General features: G+C 40.8%; 1 protein-coding gene across 1 annotated transcript in view; it reads left to right on the forward strand.

Moving 5' to 3' along the window:
• PI4KA (phosphatidylinositol 4-kinase alpha) overlaps positions 1–20,317 on the forward strand; it is a 57,920-nt gene extending 37,603 nt beyond the window's left edge. The window contains exons 29-55 of the mRNA XM_039724405.1: positions 353–472; positions 1,655–1,747; positions 2,553–2,709; positions 2,983–3,110; positions 4,338–4,496; positions 4,719–4,870; positions 5,839–5,946; positions 6,657–6,784; positions 6,861–6,980; positions 7,638–7,717; positions 8,023–8,216; positions 8,948–9,038; positions 9,825–9,992; positions 10,532–10,585; positions 11,794–11,914; positions 12,202–12,331; positions 12,445–12,515; positions 13,375–13,447; positions 13,599–13,669; positions 14,834–14,943; positions 15,540–15,644; positions 16,103–16,228; positions 16,548–16,668; positions 17,318–17,477; positions 18,306–18,395; positions 18,592–18,675; positions 19,743–20,317. Coding sequence (XP_039580339.1) covers positions 353–472; positions 1,655–1,747; positions 2,553–2,709; positions 2,983–3,110; positions 4,338–4,496; positions 4,719–4,870; positions 5,839–5,946; positions 6,657–6,784; positions 6,861–6,980; positions 7,638–7,717; positions 8,023–8,216; positions 8,948–9,038; positions 9,825–9,992; positions 10,532–10,585; positions 11,794–11,914; positions 12,202–12,331; positions 12,445–12,515; positions 13,375–13,447; positions 13,599–13,669; positions 14,834–14,943; positions 15,540–15,644; positions 16,103–16,228; positions 16,548–16,668; positions 17,318–17,477; positions 18,306–18,395; positions 18,592–18,675; positions 19,743–19,794 — 3,066 coding nt within the window. The 3' untranslated portion in view covers positions 19,795–20,317. The remainder of the gene's footprint in view (positions 1–352; positions 473–1,654; positions 1,748–2,552; positions 2,710–2,982; positions 3,111–4,337; positions 4,497–4,718; positions 4,871–5,838; positions 5,947–6,656; positions 6,785–6,860; positions 6,981–7,637; positions 7,718–8,022; positions 8,217–8,947; positions 9,039–9,824; positions 9,993–10,531; positions 10,586–11,793; positions 11,915–12,201; positions 12,332–12,444; positions 12,516–13,374; positions 13,448–13,598; positions 13,670–14,833; positions 14,944–15,539; positions 15,645–16,102; positions 16,229–16,547; positions 16,669–17,317; positions 17,478–18,305; positions 18,396–18,591; positions 18,676–19,742) is intronic.
• Positions 20,318–20,810: the final 493 nt, after the last annotated feature.

The raw sequence follows: 20,810 nt of genomic DNA on the forward strand, positions 1-20,810 counted from the left end.
GACAACTAATTGCTTTCTCTTCTTCCATATAGTCCAAAACCCTTCATCTCATAAGGGATTTTTTGTCAGAAGTTATTATTTTAAGAGAAGATCACAGCCTTCAAGCATTTATCTTGAGACCTTTATTAATTTTGAATACAGAAGGAGTCTTACTCTATGTATTTAGGAGGACATTCAGAAAATCTTATTGCCAGGGGAGCAATGCCCAGAAGGGATGAGTAGAGACAGTCTTTTGTCACAATTGTGTGTAATTAAGTTTCCCATAGTTTGCAGTGATGCAGCACTTGCTTTTGAGCTGCCTTGTTTTGAAGAGAATGGAGTATTTTGGAGTTTGGCTTGGTTTTTTTCTCAGGAGTACCTAAACAAACACCAGAACTGGGTATCAGGATTGTCCCAGCACACTGGCCTGGCCATGGCTACGGAAAGTGTTTTGCACTTTGCAGGCTACAACAGGCAGAACACCACTCTGGGCGTGAGTATTGTTTGTTCTTTTTTATACCTCCAGAGAGACCTTGACAAACTAGAGGGCTGAGCAGAGACCTGCCTGCAGCTTCCTCACAAGGGGCAGCAGAGGGGCAGGCACTGATCTCCTCTCTGGTGACCAGTGACAGGAGGCAGTGTCATGAAGCTGTGGCAGGGAAGGTTCAAGGCTGGCTATTAGGAAAAGGTTCTTTCATTCAGAGGGTGGCTGGGCATGGGCACAGGCTTCCCAGGGAAGTGTCACAGCACCAAGCCTGACAGGGTTCAGGAGGTTTGGACAATGCTCCCAATGGTGTGGTGTGATTGTTGGGTTTGTCCTGTGCAGGGCCAGGAGTGGGACTCAATGATCACTGTCAGTCCCTTCCAACTCAGGATATTCCATGATCCTGTATCCATGGAGGAAAACACATACTCCTTATTTGATTTGGGAATGAAGTATTTTGGAGTTTGGTTTGGTTTTTTTCCAGGAGTACCTAAACAAACACCAGAACTGGGTATCAGGATTGTCCCAGCACACTGGCCTGGCCATGGCTACGGAAAGTGTTTTGCACTTTGCAGGCTACAACAGGCAGAACACCACTCTGGGCGTGAGTATTGTTTGTTCTTTTTTATACCTCCAGAGAGACCTTGACAAACTAGAGGGCTGAGCAGAGACCTGCCTGCAGCTTCCTCACAAGGGGCAGCAGAGGGGCAGGCACTGATCTCCTCTCTGGTGACCAGTGACAGGAGGCAGTGTCATGAAGCTGTGGCAGGGAAGGTTCAAGGCTGGCTATTAGGAAAAGGTTCTTTCATTCAGAGGGTGGCTGGGCATGGGCACAGGCTTCCCAGGGAAGTGTCACAGCACCAAGCCTGACAGGGTTCAGGAGGTTTGGACAATGCTCCCAATGGTGTGGTGTGATTGTTGGGTTTGTCCTGTGCAGGGCCAGGAGTGGGACTCAATGATCCCTGTCAGTCCCTTCCAACTCAGGATATTCTATGATCCTGTATCCATGGAGGAAAACACATACTCCTTATTTGATTTGGATCGGTCCTGGTGCTGTTGTATGTAACAGTCCTGATACTACTATGATTATAAGCATAAGGAAATTTAAAACATATGTGGAGGAATAAAAAGATAAAGAGACAAATGGTTTGATATGAACAGTATAAACACCTTGTTATGGTCTGGCCTTAGGCAACCCAGCTAACTGAAAGACCAACTTGTGTGAAGAAGGACTACTCCAACTTCATGGCTTCTCTGAACTTGCGCAACCGTTACGCGGGAGAGGTAAGTACAGGGTTTCTCATGAATGTGGGGTGTCCAGAAGCTGTGGCTCACTTCTCAGGGGATGATGTCCTTCCAACCTATACTGGTGTATGGGTCTATGTTACAAGAAACATAGTTTAACTGTCAGTCCCTTCCAACTCAGGATATTCCATGATCCTGTATCCATGGAGGAAAACACATACTCCTTATTTGATTTGGATCAGTCCTGGTGCTGTTGTGTGTAACAGTCCTGATACTACTTCGATTATAAGCATAAGGAAATTTAAAACATATGTGGAGGAATAAAAAGATAAAGAGACAAATGGTTTGATATGAACAGTATAAACACCTTGTTATGGTCTGGCCTTAGGCAACCCAGCTAACTGAAAGACCAACTTGTGTGAAGAAGGACTACTCCAACTTCATGGCTTCTCTGAACTTGCGCAACCGTTACGCGGGAGAGGTAAGTACAGGGTTTCTCATGAATGTGGGGTGTCCAGAAGCTGTGGCTCACTTCTCAGGGGATGATGTCCTTCCAACCTATACTGGTGTATGGGTCTATGTTACAAGAAACATAGTTTATAAATCCCTTCAGGATAAGGAGTATAATTTTCCTTATTGAACAGATCATTTTAGTGTTAGTCTTGCAGATAAAGCTAACGATTAGATAAAGCTAAAGATTAGATTGCAGATAAAGCTAAAGATTTGGTAAAGTAGTAACAAAAGATGCCTCTGTTTGTGGAGCTCCCTGATCAGCATGTGACCAATACTTAACTGGATTCCTAAAAATACTGTTCTTTGTTGAAAACCCCCCTAAATTTTACAGGTTTCTGGAATGATTCAGTTCTCAAATGCCACAGGACGAACATCTGACCTGAATAAACTTATGGTCAAAGACCTGAATGCTGCTCTTGAATCAAGCAATACTGAATCCTACACCCAGGCCATGTTTAAGTTGACTGCACTGCTAATAAGCAGCAAAGGTAATGAAAACCAAATGGAGTTCTGCTTTCTGATGGTGAATGCCAAGAATAATAAACTACAAAAACTATCCATATACCAACCCAGTGTGCATCAACTTGCAGCAAAACTGTGTTTTGAATTTTTTCAATTAAGCTTATATTGGGGAAAAGCCTCTTAAACCAAAAGCTATTTATTATTAGGAACTGATTATTGCCTGTGGTGCACACCAATTTCATATTGATGTGGAAAGCAGTTGCTCTGTTGGAGAAATCTGAGTGAATGTTTGTTTTCAGACTGTGATCCCCAGCTCCTTCATCATCTGTGTTGGGGACCCCTGCGAATGTTCAATGAACATGGCATGGAAACAGCAATTGCTTGCTGGGAGTGGCTCCTTGCTGCCAAGAACGGAATAGAAGTGCCGGTAGGAAGTGATTTAACTACTCCTTCTCTGCCCCTGCAAGGGGGAAGAGAGATTTTGGGAGATTCACAGATATTGTGAATCTGTGTCAAGGATGTTTAAATGCATTGTTAATCACTTTAGCCTGCCAGGAAGTCTCTGTTCCTGTATTGTTGGAAGTCTGAGCACTCCCACGAGGTGGACTGTGGGAAGCAGACCTTTCTCAACAGCATGATTGTTGCAGCAAAAGAAACCTGCTAGAATCCCAGCTGTAGAATTTACTTTGCTGATGAGATGCCTGACCTGTTAATGGATTGACTCTATACTCTCACAAACTATAGAATGGTGTTTTGAAACAAAGAGAAATCAGTGTCCTTGCTCATTAATCAGCCTCTGGTATCTGGTATTGCAGCATTACAAAAAACATAGGTTTGCAAATGTCCTAATCCTGTAACAGGCTAAACCAGTTGTATTTTGGGAGATGGGGATCAATGTAATCGTGATAAAGCAACTCAGCATGGTGCAGTGACAGTCCACGCAGCTGAGAAAGCTGCCTCTGGCAATTGCTTTGCTTAGGGAGCACCAGGTGTTTCACTTGCTGGAGATAATAATCCATCTGAATTTACTTAGTTGAGTTTACTTGCAGGTTTCAGTGGTTAACTTCTTAAGCATCAGTTTCATTTTTTCTCCATTGGGCATTTGGGAAAAGGTCTTTGTATCTGGTTGAGGAGAAGAGAGATGCACCTTTGGTTGCTCACCCCTCTTACTACAGAGGATGCTGCTCCTGAGAGCAGGATCAGCAAAACTGAATTAGGTGCCATCTTTATGTTGTACTTGTTCAGACAGAGTGTGTTCAGTGTGCTCAGGAGCCAAACTGTGTCCGACAGGTCACAGGAACCCCTGCGTGGGCTCTCGTGGGAGGCAGCAACCTTTAGTGGAGCAGGAGGATGGATGGTGTGGGCTGAGCTAGCAGTTCAGTCTCCTCAGAAAAATACACTGCCTGGCTGCTGCTGCCTTTAATCTTTCTGTTACTAGCTGAGATTATGGGGGAGTCTCTCTTCCTTTTGTAATGTAGTAAGTGAAAGAAACATTTTCTTTCAGGTGGGATGTATAGACTTGTCTCTGCCTCTGTCAGCACTGCAGTGAATTTTAATTGCTGTAGTAGGTTCTTGTGTGTGCTGTGGGGAAAGGTTGTGCTTTTCATATAAGATGCTCTTGAAACAAGGAGCACTGTCACCTTCCTTTTTGCAGTTCATGCGGGAAATGGCAGGAGCCTGGCAAATGACAGTGGAGCAGAAAGTTGGGCTGTTTTCTGCTGAGCAGAAAGAAGCAGATCCATTAGCAGCCTCAGAGGAGAGTCAGCCAAGGCCCTGTCCACCAGAGGTGACCCCACATTACATCTGGATAGAGGTGTGTATTTTTTCTGAATGTCCCACCTGTGGCAGTCTGTATTTCCTGTTGCTGTGATTTGGGAAAGGACTGGAGTCATGTGTTCACAGCCAGGAAAGACACTGTTTAGATGGGCGTTATCATTGAGGGGGAGAAAGGTGTTTGAAACAGAGAGCTCTAGGGGTGGGGTTTGAAATCCAGAAAGGTCGAAGGAGGCATGGTGTGTCTGTCTCTTTTTCTCAGTTTTTGGTGCAGAGGTTTGAAATAGCCAAATACTGCAGTTCTGACCAAATCGAGATCTTCTCCAGCCTGCTCCAGCGCTCCCTGTCCCTGAACATCGGGGGGGCAAAAGGCAGCTTGAACCGGCACGTGGCAGCCATCGGGCCCCGCTTTAAGTGAGTGCTCCTGGGTTTCTCCTCCTGGGTCACAGAAATAGGAAATGAGGCTGTGTAGAGATGGAAGAAAACAGCTGAACACTACATGTTTAACATGGCTTCAAGTGCTGAGAATTGCTTTAAAAGCCTGCAATGATGCAGTCTAAGCTCTGTATTTGGGAAAGGACTGGAGTGCTCACAGCCGGGAGAGACACTCTGTTTAGATGGGCGTTATCATTGAGGGGGAGAAAGGTGTTCGAAACAGAGAGCTCTAGGGGTGGGTTTGAAATCCAGAAAGGTCGAAGGAGGCATGGTATGTCTGTCTCTTTTTCTCAGTTTTTGGTGCAGAGGTTTGAAATAGCCAAGTACTGCAGTTCTGACCAAATCGAGATCTTCTCCAGCCTGCTCCAGCGCTCCCTGTCCCTGAACATCGGGGGGGCAAAAGGCAGCTTGAACCGGCACGTGGCAGCCATCGGGCCCCGCTTTAAGTGAGTGCTCCTGGGTTTCTCCTCCTGGGTCACAGAAATAGGAAATGAGGCTGTGTAGAGATGGAAGAAAACAGCTGAACACTACATGTTTAACATGGCTTCAAGTGCTGAGAATTGCTTTAAAAGCCTGCAATGATGCAGTCTAAGCTCTGTTGTGCAAGCAGAAGTTGATCACTTCAGCTTGAAAGTACTCTTTTGGTGTTTCAGGAAATTTCATGGGATGATTTCATATAGTGAATAGCCCACATCATGGATCTAGTAATAAATCTTGTCTTTGCTTCATCAGTTATTTTCACCTTTTGTGACTTGAAGGCTTTCACTTTCTGTGGTTCAGCAGTCACAGCTTTAAAACAGACTGGTGATAATGTGAGTAGGTTGCTAAGAGCTCTGAAACAGACACTTGCCAGGCTACACCTACAGCTGTAGTTGTGCTTTGCGTGGTGGTGTATTGGTCACCATTTTGGGAGAGCCAACATTTCCATTCTCTGTTTTGCTTATTAGGTTGCTGACCCTGGGTTTGTCTTTGCTGCATGCTGATGTGGTTCCAAATGCAACTATCCGAAATGTTTTGAGAGAAAAGATTTATTCAACTGCCTTTGATTATTTCAGGTACTCTTCTATTTGAAACAATTCACTGAAAATGTGTTTGTGTTTTTCCTGGACCTTCAGTGATACTTCAAAGCAGCAGCTGGTTTTATCTTCTAGTGATTTTTCTTCCTTTCCTTTTTTATCCACTTTAACAGAAACTTGTGCTTAAGTATGGTTCATAAATTATCTCAAAGAGGCTTAGATATTAGTTTTGGATTTTATGTATTATTTAAAAAGCAGGAATGTTTCTGTTCTTTTCCCTATTTTTCTTATTTTGAAGTTTATTCAATATTCAAAATTGTATCTAGATTTATAAGGCTTAAAGAACTCCTGTTATAATATGTATGGCTGAAATACAATTTCATTGTTTTCAAAATACAGACACACTGAATCTGATTATTTCAACATTTGACACACGCACCAAAGAAAATTTAATTGATAGGAATGTCTGAATGTGAGGAGGTCACTCAATCCTAATAATAACTTTCAGATGAATCCAGGATGCTGACGGACTGCTGCCCTAATTTTCAGTTATAATTGGAAGTTTGTGCTCTTCAGTCAGAGATAATAAAGCCATGAGGATAAAATGTAGTGATGTGTGGTCTCATCCTTGTAGACTTCAGTCAGAATAAAAAGTACAACTTGATTAGGCTGATGAGGGTTTTTGACTGCTGGGAGTTTTTTTCCCCCCAATGCATTAAATATTGCATTATTTGTGTGATTTCTTCAAGTTGTCCTTCAAAGTTCCCTACACAAGGAGAAAAGAGGCTCCGTGAGGATATCAGCATATTGATCAAGTTTTGGACAGCAATGTTCTCAGACAAGAAGTATCTGACTGCCAGCCAACTTGTGCCACCTGGTGAGTTCCTTTAAGTGCTGTTTTAAAAGTGTTTGGTTTCTTTGGATTCTACATCAGATCTGTGCTCTGTTCTTAGATAATCAAGACACCAGGAGCAACCTGGATATCAATGTTGGATCTCGGCAACAGGCTACACAAGGATGGATAAATACTTATCCTTTGTCCAGTGGCATGTCAACCATATCTAAAAAATCAGGTATTTTTTTGATTGTAACCAGCTCATTACAGCCAATTTTACAGCATAGTTTATGTTCAGATATTTAAAGTCAATATTTACCTTAAACATCAGGCTCATATTTAGGGTATTTAAATATCAGTGCCAAACTCTGAAAAACAAAGGCAGAAAAAGTTTCACTAGCAACAAGCAGAGCAGTTCTAAAATCACCTGAGTTTTTTGATAGAATGTTCAATTCTGTTGTGCATGAGAATTAAGACTGGAAGAGATCAAGTTGTATGGAAATCCTGTAAGGAAATTTTTTGCTTCATGAAAACATGCCCCTAGTACTTTTTAGGGACAGCAGAGTGACATTAGATCATAGACTGTATTTTTGTGCAGTTTAAAAGCTACATGCTCTTTCTTTTTAGAAGACTGTTATGTTCCTAAAGTGAATGCACTGCTGGCTACAGTAATATCTCTGTAGCCTGTTGTACTCCATATATTCAAAGAACACCTGCACGACGAGTGGCTGCAGTGATGACTTCCTGCCTCCACTCTGATCTAAGTTACAGGTGTCCTGTGGTTATTCAGTTCATGTGTTCATATTTCCAGCTGTGGACAGTTTGAAAATACAGTTTTTTGAAAATACACCTACTGAACAATAGCCACTGAAAGCTTTTTAATCCTTTTCTCCAGGAATGTCCAAGAAGACAAACAGGGGGACACAGCTGCACAAGTACTACATGAAGCGCAGGACGTTACTGCTCTCATTGCTGGTGAGTCATCAGAAGGATGGGCAACCTGCATGAATTTCTAAGATCCTCTTATTGTTACATAAAAATAAAGTATGAGATTGGGAATGATTTGCTGCTTCTAGAAAACCTTTTCTTTTTCCTGTTTCCTTCAGGCTACTGAGATTGAACGCTTGATCACATGGTACAATCCACTGTCTTCCCCTGAGCTAGAGTTGGATCAGGAATTTCTATGACCCTCTTATTGTTACATAAAAATAAACTAAAGTATGAGATTGGGAATGTTTTGCTTCTTCTAGAAAACCCTTTCTTTTTCCTGTTTCCTTCAGGCTACTGAGATTGAACGCTTGATCACATGGTACAATCCACTGTCTTCCCCTGAGCTAGAGTTGGATCAAACTGGAGAGAGCAGTGTAGCAAACTGGAGGTCTAAATACATCAGTCTTAGTGAGAAGCAGTGGAAGGATAATGTGAATCTGGCTTGGAGCATTTCTCCTTATCTTGCTGTGCAGCTGCCTACCAGGTGAGATATTTCAAAAGAAACAACTGATGCAATTACTGCTGCCTTAGAAGTTGAGTGAGTATTTACAGTATGTACTGATAGCACTTGCTGCTGGTTGCAGCCTCTTGCATACTGTCACAACTGTTTGAGACCTAGATTACTAGAGCTAGATTACTTAATAGACTCATTTGGCTCAGTCACTAGTGAAGTCCACCTGCCTTTCCTACCATCTGCTCTTTGACAGTGCTTAGACAGTGTTTGATTCAGAAGAAATCAGGATTGTTTTTTAATAGCATTCAGCCCATCAGCAAGCATAGCATTTAAGCAGTGCTAAAAGTATCTTGGAATGCAGTGTTTTTGCTAGATATTTGCTTGCACTTTACTATTATAGGAGAATTAGCATAGTTGGCTCCGGAAGGGACTGGAAATTCTTTCCCCCTTACGACAGTGATAGTTTTTGCCAAGTAGAGTTCTGTATACTTCTTGCTGTAGAATCCCAGACAGAATATTTCAGCCAAGAATCCACTAGTGGAAGTGGGCTGAAATACAACTGATTTATACAAAAGCACTGGATGAGGACCAGTTGTTTCAGAATCCCCTTTCCACAGCATATTGGGGTATGTTATTTCACAGTTGGACTATTTGTTTATTGAGCATATAGTTTTCTGCCTTCTGCTGTTCTCATCTTCAGATAAATAGAAGCAGCCATCACAATTTTCTAATAATGTTACTGTGTTCCTGGTTATACTTAGGTTTAAGAACACTGAAGCTATTGGAACAGAAGTGACCCGTCTGGTCCGGTTGGACCCCGGAGCTGTTAGTGATGTTCCTGAGGCTATAAAGGTACCTGTGAATATTTTTACTGTTACAGGGCCCCAGGAGGCCCATTTCACTCAGATATGCTGGAAAATACAGTCTTGACTTACCACAGTGTTCTAGTGCTACCCATATCTCTGGTAGGAGAGAATGACAGAACAGCTGTGCAGGTAGGATGCTGAGAGGAGAGTCTCAGCAGTAAGAGGAGGTAGCCAGTTAGTTAATAGTAGCTAATTGTACATTTTGCTTCTGGGTATTCTCACTGTACACAAAATGGCTCAAAACTCATCACTTTCAGTACAACCACAATTTCTATTCCTTTGGCATAATAAGTGAAAAGATCACTGGATCAAGCCATGATGAGTGCTGCTGCTGAAGTTATTTCAAGCATAACCTTTTCTGTGTATTCAGAGGCCAAGGTCTGGAAGTGAGGAAGGTTTATCATGCTGATCTGCAGTAGAGCACTTTAGTCCTGTGAGGGACAGTCTTGTCAGAACTGTGTTCTGTACATCAGCTGTAAAATAGATGGCAGGAAAATGGAACCTTTCAAAATGACTCATCCTTTGTTCTTTCTCCCTGTGCAAGAACTCCTGGATTGTGCTTTTAGTAACTTCATTTGGTGTTCTGTGAGGTCAGGTGATTCAAACAGCTAGGTTTCCATGGAAAAAAAATGCATTAGATAAAACAGCCATAGTTTTGTGAAAAATAAAAGTTCCATATTTCACTTGCCTTGCTGGAGGGAGCTAAATGACAGCACTACTGTCTGATGCGTAGTACCCACACACCCCTAATGTGTCTGATCTGCTTTTTCAGTACCTGGTTACCTGGCACACGATTGATGCTGATGCACCTGAGCTCAGCCACGTTCTGTGCTGGGCACCCACAGATCCACCAACTGGCCTGTCCTACTTCTCCAGCATGTACCCCCCCCATCCTCTGACAGCCCAGTACGGAGTCAAAGTCCTGAGATCTTTCCCTCCGGTAAGAAGAGTTCCAAGAAAGCCTCAGCACTCCAGGGGAAGTTATGGCCTGGTCACTGTGGCCACAAGTTTCATTTTAATGCCATGGAGAGGCATGTGCTAAATGGGCATAGCACACTGCAGAATGTGCACAGAGTGGGATAAAGGATTGAAGTTGATTGTCCCATGTAAACCTGGCTCATGTGTTTGCAGCTTTGTTGTAAATGACACTAAGCTGAATTCTTCAGACTGCCCTTCTCAAATCATCTGTTTTGCCTCTTCTTTCAATGACAAAGTTGTTTCTTCTAAGGCAGCAGAAAGCACTTGTCAGACTTCTATTAGGACTATGAAATACACAATTATCAATTATATTTTTGAAGGGAGTAACTAAACAGAATAATACTTAGATTTGAGAGAGTTGCATACATAGTTTAAAATGAAGGGCCAGTGGGATTTTGTTTATCACCTAACTGAAAGGAGCTTTTCTCTGTGTATGTGACTCATCTTCACTTCTGACTACTAAAACAAAACAGTAAAACCCTGCCATCCTTTCTCTTTCAGGATGCCATTTTATTCTACATTCCACAGATTGTTCAGGCACTGAGGTATGACAAGGTGAGATTATGAATCAGCTGCATGTGAAGAAAACAGATTTTTAATGCAGTTTTTAGATTCAAAGCAGTAAGTAAACAAAAAATTAGGTGTAATTTAATGCTGCTTATTACTATCCTATATTGAATACATAGAAGAAAAATTATTGTCTCTAGAGGCTGGCTGGTTTTGGATACACCTCTTTTATGAACACATGAACTTGAGAAAGGCTATGTAGCTTGTCTGTCAGAAAAGTGATTTTGTTATGGGAAACCCCAGGTAAGGACTCTGTTTGAGTAGAGCTTTTGGAGGTCTGCATGAGACAACCAGTAATGAAGTTAAATCATTACCCTTAATCATTTTGCTGTAAAGTTAACCAGAGAAGACATCCAGGAGTGTCTTGTGCTCTATCACATGTATGAAATCAGATCTCAGCCTTATCTTGCAGAAGCCAAAGTAAAGCTTGACAACCAAGTTCAGAGTTCATTAATGTGAGATCATTTTACCTGCCAGCGAGGCAGTGAACTCTGGTCAGTGCTTTATTTTCAGGTGAACATATTCCCCTCCCATAGTGTAGGTGACTGTAGTTATTCCTTGAGAACTCTGCAATGCAGAGCACAAACATCTGACACCTGTCTGTTAATATCAATCAAACACCTCTAGGAACACCTGTAGACTACAAAAGTAGTTGTAGGTAGAGGTAAGGGAATGTGGCTGCTGGAAGGAGTGTGATATTCTTGGACACTTAAACTTCCTAAGTGTCTTCTTACTTTCCAGAATTTCAGTGGAATTGTGCCAGCACATGCAGTTCTTGCCACCAGACTGTACAGTCCCTTTGACACTGTGTAGGTTTCTGGTATTACAGGAGCACATAGTGATGCCAGACAAGACCAGTCTCCCTGTTACACTGTGCTTTGTACATGTAGTAGGTGATGCTCTGAGCTCAAAGAGATTTGAAATCCAAAAAGAACAGATGGAAAATGGCCTAGAGGTGGGGAAAGGCTGATTAGAATAACAGAATAGGTCAGTAACAAAGCTGAAAACAGTTTAAGATCAGTTTGCTACCTTTTAAAATACAATGTCATTCATGTCTTTTTAGCAAAGTGAGAGGTGCAGAGGTCTTCTTTGCATTCATTTAACACTTTCTGGGTTTGAAGAATAGCTGTTAGAAGCAGTGATATTGAGTCAGAATTGTAGAACTTTGATCCTTACTGGTCTGCATGTGGTTGCAGATGGGTTACGTTAGGGAATACATCCTGTGGGCAGCTTCCAAATCTCAGCTCTTGGCTCACCAGTTCATCTGGAACATGAAAACTAATATCTACCTGGATGAAGAAGGACATCAAAAAGATCGTGAGTACATTAAAACATAATCTGACTTGACTCCTTTCCTGTTCCCAGTCCAGACTAAATCTTCTTCCTGCTTCTTGCTTGTCAGGAAGTATCCTTTTAGCTGGGAATTTATGAAGGTAGGGCCCATTCTGCATCAGTGCCTGATAGTCTATCAAGGGAGACAGGGTGCTGGTTCCCTCAGTACCTTTTTCTGAATACTATCCAAAGGTGCTGATTTCCATCACCCATAACATTTTACTTTCTGAAATAAGCTTCTGACACAGATGCTTCCTTTTTTTCACATGCAGCTGACATTGGGGAACTTCTGGAGCAGTTAGTGGAGGAGATAACTGGCTCATTGTCTGGCCCAGCCAAGGAGTTCTACCAACGGGAGTTTGATTTCTTTAATAAAATCACCAATGTTTCAGCCATTATCAAGTAAGAATTGCACTTCCAAAATTGTGCTCTGTCTAAGTTTGAAACAAATTTGAGGCTAGTGTGAAAAGTAATATATAATATGCAGATAATTAAAAGGTAATTCATTTTTCTAGGCCATTCCCTAAAGGAGATGAAAGAAAAAAGGCTTGTTTGAGTGCTCTGTCTGAGGTGAAAGTGCAGCCTGGTAAGATGGGATTTAGTTGTATAAAGTTGTGGGCTCTTGTATTCAAGATGATTATTTGTTTTCTGCAAGCAAGTCTTGAAATCCCTATGCGTGGTGGCTTGTAGAGATTTCAGTTTTGGTGCTGGTGGCTGTTCTTGTTTGGTTGTTTCTTTCTTGAAAAAAATTCAAATATTTTTGTCCATCCAATAATTTCTATATGGTGCATCAAAACTTAACCAAAAGCAAGTTAGATAATGCATATAGTGGATAAAAGTAGCAGTGTGTGTCTGAAGAGGAAGGATAAAGAAATTCTGCTTTCTACCACCTTCTTTTTTAAAAAGATGTGGTGTTTCTGAGAGGTTTTGTTATCTCAAGAATGAAGCATGTCCAGTTCCTTTAATTCTCCCCTTTCTTCCATCAGGCATTCCATTGAAATGTCATTATCTGAGGGTACTCTCCAATCTTGAACATACATTTTCCTAGCCTGAATCTTCTCTTTAAAATGGAGGTGATGAAAGCTTTTCCTGACCTCTGACAGGTCTCAGACCTTGTGCCATGTGTTGGTGGCTGAGGGCACTGCCCACTGGGGCTGCTGCCACATCTAATTCAGGACTGTTGTAAGAGATGTCCTCTCTGTACCTTTCTGTGCTACAGGTTCTGCAGTATTAGCTCAAAACTGTATTTTATTAGTTTCTGGGAACCTCTCACTAATGCAAAGGATACCACATCCATCCTTCATGGCTCACAGTAATCTTCAGTTCCTCTCTAACATTAATTCAAAACCATGTACTGAACTTGTAGACACTGACATCAGTTATTGTCCAGCTTGCATTGTCTCATTAGCCAGTGGATTTGTTCTCAGCTGTCTGCTGTTTTGCAGGCTGTTACTTGCCCAGCAATCCTGAAGCAATTGTTCTGGATATTGATTACAAATCAGGAACTCCTATGCAGAGGTACCATGCTCTTGTTATGTTTATATATATATATATATATATATATGCACTTGTTACTTGTTAAGTTATTTAATGACATTCAAGTATTTTTCTATAAATTTTTGGTTGGCTAATTGCACTCATCATCATCTTTGTTTCTTCTGTAATTTAGTGCAGCAAAAGCACCCTATCTGGCCAAATTCAAAGTGAAACGATGTGGAGTCAGTGAGCTTGAAAAAGAAGGTAACTGCAACTTAATCATGACACTACTAATTAATAGTCAGCAATTCCTTTAAAAGTGCCTGTTTATAGTGACCTGTACCACTGCAGAAAAATTATTTCCATGTAAACTTTATTTGCCATAGTTCAGCTGAGAAATTGAACTGGATCAAAGGAAGAGAGAAGAAAATGCTGAAAACTTAATTTTTTTAAGTCCCAAGAAGCAAGCCACGTAGGGCTCTTGAAGAATTATAACAGTTACTTTAGACTAAAATAGAAATCACTGGCCTTTTCTGGGTTTTTAGACAGTAGCAAAATCCAGGTTTCGGCAGATTTTCTCTCACACGACATTTTGTGGGAGTCTCCAGCTGGCTAGCTCAATGCATTTATTATGTTTTTTTATATATATATATATATATATATATATATATATATATATATATATACACACGTTACTTGTTAAGTTATTTAATGACATTCAAGTATTTTTCTATAAATTTTTGGTTGGCTAATTGCACTCATCATCATCTTTGTTTCTTCTGTAATTTAGTGCAGCAAAAGCACCCTATCTGGCCAAATTCAAAGTGAAACGATGTGGAGTCAGTGAGCTTGAAAAAGAAGGTAACTGCAACTTAATCATGACACTACTAATTAATAGTCAGCAATTCCTTTAAAAGTGCCTGTTTATAGTGACCTGTACCACTGCAGAAAAATTATTTCCATGTTGAACTTTGTTTGCCATGGTTCAGCTGAGAAATTGAACTGGATCAAAGGAAGAGAGAAGAAAATGCTGAAAACTTAATTTTTTTAAGTCCCAAGAAGCAAGCCACATAGGGCTCTTGAAGAATTATAACAGTTACTTTAGACTAAAATAGAAATCACTGGCCTTTTCTGGGTTTTTAGACAGTAGCAAAATCCAGGTTTCGGCAGATTTTCTCTCACACGACATTTTGTGGGAGTCTCCAGCTGGCTAGCTCAATGCATTTATCAGGTAAATCACAAACACTGCTGTGAGATGTTCTAATTCCAGAAGACAAAGGAAACTATCTTATGGTAATTACCTTGTAGGGCAGAAATATCTGTGGTGCACCTGCAGTGGGGTGCTGTGGGTTGGAGTGCAGAGGGCTTGTGGCACAAAGTGAGGAGTTAAAGTGCATGTCTGGGTTTTGCTTGGTTCCCTTGCTGCAGGTCTGCGCTGCCGCTCTGACTCCATCGATGAAAGCGAGGAAGAGGATGAGGACAGTCAGAAGGTCTGCTGGCAGGCAGCAATCTTTAAAGTGGGCGATGACTGCAGACAGGTACAAAGCTGTTGGGCTTTGCACTTGGAGGAGACAGATTTGTAGGTGATAATGCATAAGAAGGAAGTAGTTTTAGTATAGAAATTGTTTTCTTTGGAACTTGGGTAATCTCTGCTATTTGTGGACTTAGAGGGAGAACTGTGTGTACCCCAAGAGAAATTCTGGTATGGAAATAAAGGCCATTCTGTCAAGACAGGTTTACCAAGCCTTAAATATTTTTTTTACAGAGTTTATTTTTCAATTGAGTTATTGGTAATATAGCTTTAGTTCCTAAGGTGGGATCTTGTACATTGAAGTTTGATTGATTAAGAGGGAATGCTGGTTATTATCCCTGGAGTTATTAATAGCCCTTTTATCAAAGGGTGATAGGCAGTTCATTCTTAGGTCAGCAGTTAAGTCATCTGTGTTGCTTGCTGCCCACTCACACAGCATTTATCAGTTCCCTTTTTGATTTCCCCCATAGTTCATGCACAGGCACACATCTGCACACCTGCTTAACTTAATGTGCACTTCAGAGTTCTTCAGAGCATGTTTATAATCAAGTTTATGACCTGTAACCCCTGTAATGTTTGTGCAATTTTTTTCTTGTCTGACAGGACATGTTAGCTTTACAAATCATCGATCTCTTCAAGAACATATTTCAGCTGGTAGGCCTGGATCTTTTTGTGTTTCCATATAGAGTGGTGGCCACAGCTCCTGGGGTAAGTGGGCAATTAATATAGTGCTGTAGAAAATAATTTCTAATTCAAAAATTCTTTCTTCCAGCACACATAAAAATTCCATGCTACAAGGAAGTACTGCCCACATTACTTATTCCAAATATTTGGAGTAGAAGCAATAGAAAGAGTCTTTCCTCTCGTGTTTCCTGCTTTATTAAAGCTTTTGGCTCTGAAATTTTGCTGCTTGCAAATGTTTGTTGTTTGATTTCTGGGACTATTTTGTGCAAAGCAGTGGGAAGTCACAGAGTTTCTCTTAGTTGCATGGAAATGCTAAAAGAGAGGATATACTTTTTTTTAATTAATAAACTAGAAATTCTGTATTTGGTGGTCTATAGGCTTTCCCACATTTCTCAGAGAACCTGTATGACTGCCAAGAGCCATGAACAAAATATATATTTGGGAGCATGCTTTACAAACCTCTTCCTTTTCTTCCCCTCCAGTGTGGTGTTATTGAGTGCATTCCTGACTGCACATCCCGTGACCAGCTGGGCAGGCAGACAGACTTTGGGATGTATGATTATTTTACAAGGCAATATGGAGATGAGTCTACCCTTGCATTCCAGAAGGTAAAATATCAGTGGGCAAGCACAGCACAATATCAACTGAGGAACATTCTACCTATAAGAAATAATGACAAATAATTGTATAATGACTACTATAATGCTGTGTCTAGTTCCTGATGCTGATAATCCATTTTAGCTATTAGTGATTTAGCTAAAGAAGTAATTGCAGCTGTAGATCTATGGAGAATGTCATTGGACATCGCTTCAAACTAATCATGAGTGGAAAAAAGAAAAAAGCTTTGTTTGTCAGTCTCATCTCCTGATGGAGAGTTACTAAATTCTGTAAGTTGTTCTGATTTGTTTTTACTTGTTCTTTGTACAGGCTCGCTATAACTTCATCCGCAGTATGGCTGCCTATAGTCTGCTCCTGTTCCTGCTCCAGATTAAAGACAGGCACAATGGCAACATCATGCTGGACAAACAGGGACACATCATTCATATTGGTCAGTCATATGCACCTCTGAAAGTCAATTATTACCTTTGCTTTCTGCTCTTAAATATTGCTGATAACAGCCAATAAGCCATTTCCCCTGTGAGATCCATCTGTATACTGGTTTCACTGTTTGTAAACATGCATGGAAGGTTTTCATGCCTTTGTGCCAAGTGTTGTGTGTTTGTGTTGGCTGCTTCTGTGTAAATTTAGCTCTGCAAAGTTTTGTCAGGTTCAGGAAAGTATGCCCACAAATGTATGGATGACACATGTTTGTGTAGTCATGCATGGATACGTGTGTGTGTATGTGTTTAATTATTGAAATGTGTCTTTGGTTTCCTTTCATCACTGCAAGGGTATGAATTAAACTTGACAAGTAAAGCTATATAGTTGTGTGAGGCTGTAACCTCTGCTTTAGCTTTGCTTTTCTGGAACTGCACAAATATTTCAGCAGTTCATTTGATGTCACCATTCTTACATTGATTCTCGTGTCATGGTGATGATGCTTTTGTTGGTATTCTTAAACTTCACAAAAGCTTTTTTCCAGTTGCAGTTAAAACGTTTACATTAATACATGCAATCCACATCTCTTGCTTCTGCCAGCTTTAACAGCACACAATTAACCAACAAAGCTTATGAGGCAGTTTATCTTTTGTGCACAGATTTTGGATTCATGTTTGAAAGCTCACCTGGTGGAAACCTGGGCTGGGAGCCTGACATTAAACTGACTGATGAGATGGTGATGATAATGGGAGGGAAAATGGAGGCAACACCATTCAAATGGTTTATGGAGATGTGTGTCAGAGGCTATCTGGCAGTCAGGTAAGGTGTTCTTAGCTGCTCAAAGTGGAAGTTCTTGCATGCCCACAGCCAGATGAGAAGATAAATAATAACAAATGTTGATTTGTGGGGAGTCTGTGCCTGGTAGTCTTGCAAACTTTGAAACAATGTAATAATCCTGCTACTTTACAGCTTATCTTTGTGGTATTTTTTCTATTATTATATTTTAAAATTTTATATAGTCAATTTATAAATGTGATGTTTCACACATCCCCTCACACAATTTAGTGCACTGTTAATACAATAAGAAACTACTGTCTTGGAATCAAGATAATTTTGGTTCATTGAGAGGAAGCAGTCTGGACAAAGTTCTTGTGGCAAAGCAAATGTGTCACTCGAGTAGCAGAGGAATACCCTGGTAGATAATAAATGTTCTGAGCAAGAGGACAGGAAGGAGAAGGGAAACTGGGCTGATGTAGCAAAGAATTACTCAGAGTAATTAAGATTAAAAGATTGTATATTCCTGTGTGGTGTTGCTGGTTTCAGCCTTTTGTACTGTTTTGGTGCACTGCTTCACCTTTCTGATGCCAAAGAAATGTTGTTTGCTAAAGCATTACTTTGCATAATCCTTCTTGAGACTTCATCTTGCAGCATTCTGAGTATCTGACAGTCCAGCATAAAGGAGTGACAATTAAAGTGACAGATTGCAAGCAATGGTGTAGCTTCACCAGCAAATGTAAGAGGATTATCTGTGTTGATTTAATTACCGGAAAAGGTGGGATCCAGCTCGTTGAACTCCTCAGTTTGTCTGCTTTACCTGCTAAGGCTGCAGGAGTTTGAATGCTCTGGTTTTTTGTCCTTTTCCTCTAGGCCTTACATGGATGCTGTGGTCTCACTGGTTACCCTGATGTTGGATACAGGGCTGCCCTGTTTCCGAGGGCAGACAATCAAGCTGTTGAAGTAAGTCAGCAATATGTGTGAACTGGAAAATGTTTTTTAGTAAAATGTTGTCATTTGTACCAAGTGGTTTCACAAGAAGTAGGTACTTGCAGGAAGTGAAATCACACCTGGCTGAGCTTGTGCAAAGACACATTTCTACCATGTTCAAAGGAAGCCTCACTAATTTTCTCTTATTTGATTGTGATTTTCTGTATAGACACAGGTTCAGCCCCAACATGACTGAAAGGGAGGCTGCAACTTTCATCATCAAGATCATCCAGAATTGTTTCCTCAGCAACAGGTTTGGCTTCTATGCATGTCTTCTCCCTATGGTTAAAGGAAGGCCATCAGGCTTTGAGCAGAGCTGAAAGAGTTTTACCAGTCAGATACAAAAAATTTTTGAGTCATTGATTTCCAGATAGTGCAGGATAGCAGCTTTGTTTCTGAATATGCTGCATCTCCTCTGTTTAGTGCTGGGAAGGAAGACTTAAGTTCATGATGGTCAAATAGCAAGGCTGGTTAGGCTAAAAAGAAAATGTGATAGTTAAACATCTTAAGTGCATGTTTTATTATGCTAGATAATACAGACTTTGTGGGGTATATTGGAGAGTCTAATACAAACTGTTGTGTAGTTCCATATGGGGTCAGCTTGAGACCAGTGCCACTCACTGGCTCAGACACAGCACCACTGGAATGGAGGTTCCAGTGCTCACTAGTGCACCTGCTCAGAATCTTAGATTAATATTGGGGAGTGAAGACTGTGTGAATGGCCAGAACCAGCTTAGTTCTGACAAGCTTGGGCTTCTCTACCTGTAGCATGGTTAATCTGTGACCTGAATTACCTCTACCTGTGCATAATTGAGTTACCTGTAACAAGCTGAGATTTGTTTGCTCAGTCACTCATCAGAGATGCTGCTGTTACTGCTGTTATTTCCCCTGCACTTTTATTTTCATTATTAGCATTCTCAATTAAGATGACTTTTATTTCCTCATAATCCTGTCTCCATGCAGCCCTGATGGTCTCCATTCATTATGCATTTCCTTCTCCTAAAACTAACTGCAAATGCCATGTGATGTTGCTTGTGGCTTATCCAAACACAGGATCCAAGCTGCTGATGCTGTTGCCACACTGGGAAGTGTGGAAATACTTCTTTAAACTAGTTTAAACAAGAGCAGGATGTTTTTTGCTGTCCATAACAGTAACTGGCCCTTCACAATGCCTTCAAAGAATGGAGAGCTAGTTTTGATTAGCAGCTGATTTCCTTCTCCCATGTTTTGTCTCTGTGGGATCCTGATGAAAGTTTCTTGACAATGGGCGTGGTGATTTTTTAAACTTTTCCTTTCTTCTGGTTTGTTTTTCTTCTCTAGGAGTAGAACATATGACATGATCCAGTACTACCAGAATGACATCCCCTACTAGACACTAGAGATCCACTGCCGAAGTGAAACGTGCAACCCCATGCCCTCACTCCAAACTTGTGACAAACAGGACATGCTCTGTCACACCTCGCTATCTTCCACCTCTGTGTATGTGTGTACATGTTGGGTACATGTTTCCTGACCATTGGAACAATCAGCTCTGATTCATTCCTTTCTCTATACCAGGTTATATATATTACTGGCTTTCCCTGGATTTTTGGAGTTGGGTTGCAATCACAATAAAAATTGCATTACAGTTGTGAATGTGTGAAAGTGGTAAAGCTTGAGGAGTTCGATAATTTTTCATGCAATGCAAGGATTTTATAATATCTTTAAAAAGTAAATTAAACCCTTTCCTGCACAATCGCACAAAATGCCATGGAAGGGAAGGGTATGGATTTCTCTTTGGAAACAGAAATGTTAACTTGTTCCAATTTTACTGTAGAAAAAGCTTGATAATCATCCAAGGTGGTGATGTCTGTGTAGCTGTGTTCATATTTTGCACTGTACATGGTCCCTACTACATGGTCAGTATTTCTCTGTGTATGTGTATGTACATGTTGGGTACATGTTTCCTGACCATTGGAACAATCAGCTCTGATTCATTCCTTTCTCTATACCAGGTTATATATATTACTGGCTTTCCCTGGATTTTTGGAGTTGGGTTGCAATCACAATAAAAATTGCATTACAATTGTGAATGTGTGAAAGTGGTAAAGCTTGAGGAGTTCGATAATTTTTCATGCAATGCAAGGATTTTATAATATCTTTAAAAAGTAAATTAAACCCTTTCCTGCACAATCGCACAAAATGCCATGGAAGGGAAGGGTATGGATTTCTCTTTGGAAACAGAAATGTTAACTTGTTCCAATTTTACTGTAGAAAAAGCTTGATAATCATCCAAGGTGGTGATGTCTGTGTAGCTGTGTTCATATTTTGCACTGTACATGGTCCCTACTACATGGTCAGTATTTCATATGTACATGAAGAATGTATTTTTCCTTTTGTGTGTTTTAA

This window comes from Passer montanus, unplaced genomic scaffold, assembly GCF_014805655.1.
Source record: "Passer montanus isolate IOZ18808 unplaced genomic scaffold, ASM1480565v1 scaffold53, whole genome shotgun sequence".
Lineage (NCBI taxonomy): Eukaryota > Metazoa > Chordata > Aves > Passeriformes > Passeridae > Passer > Passer montanus.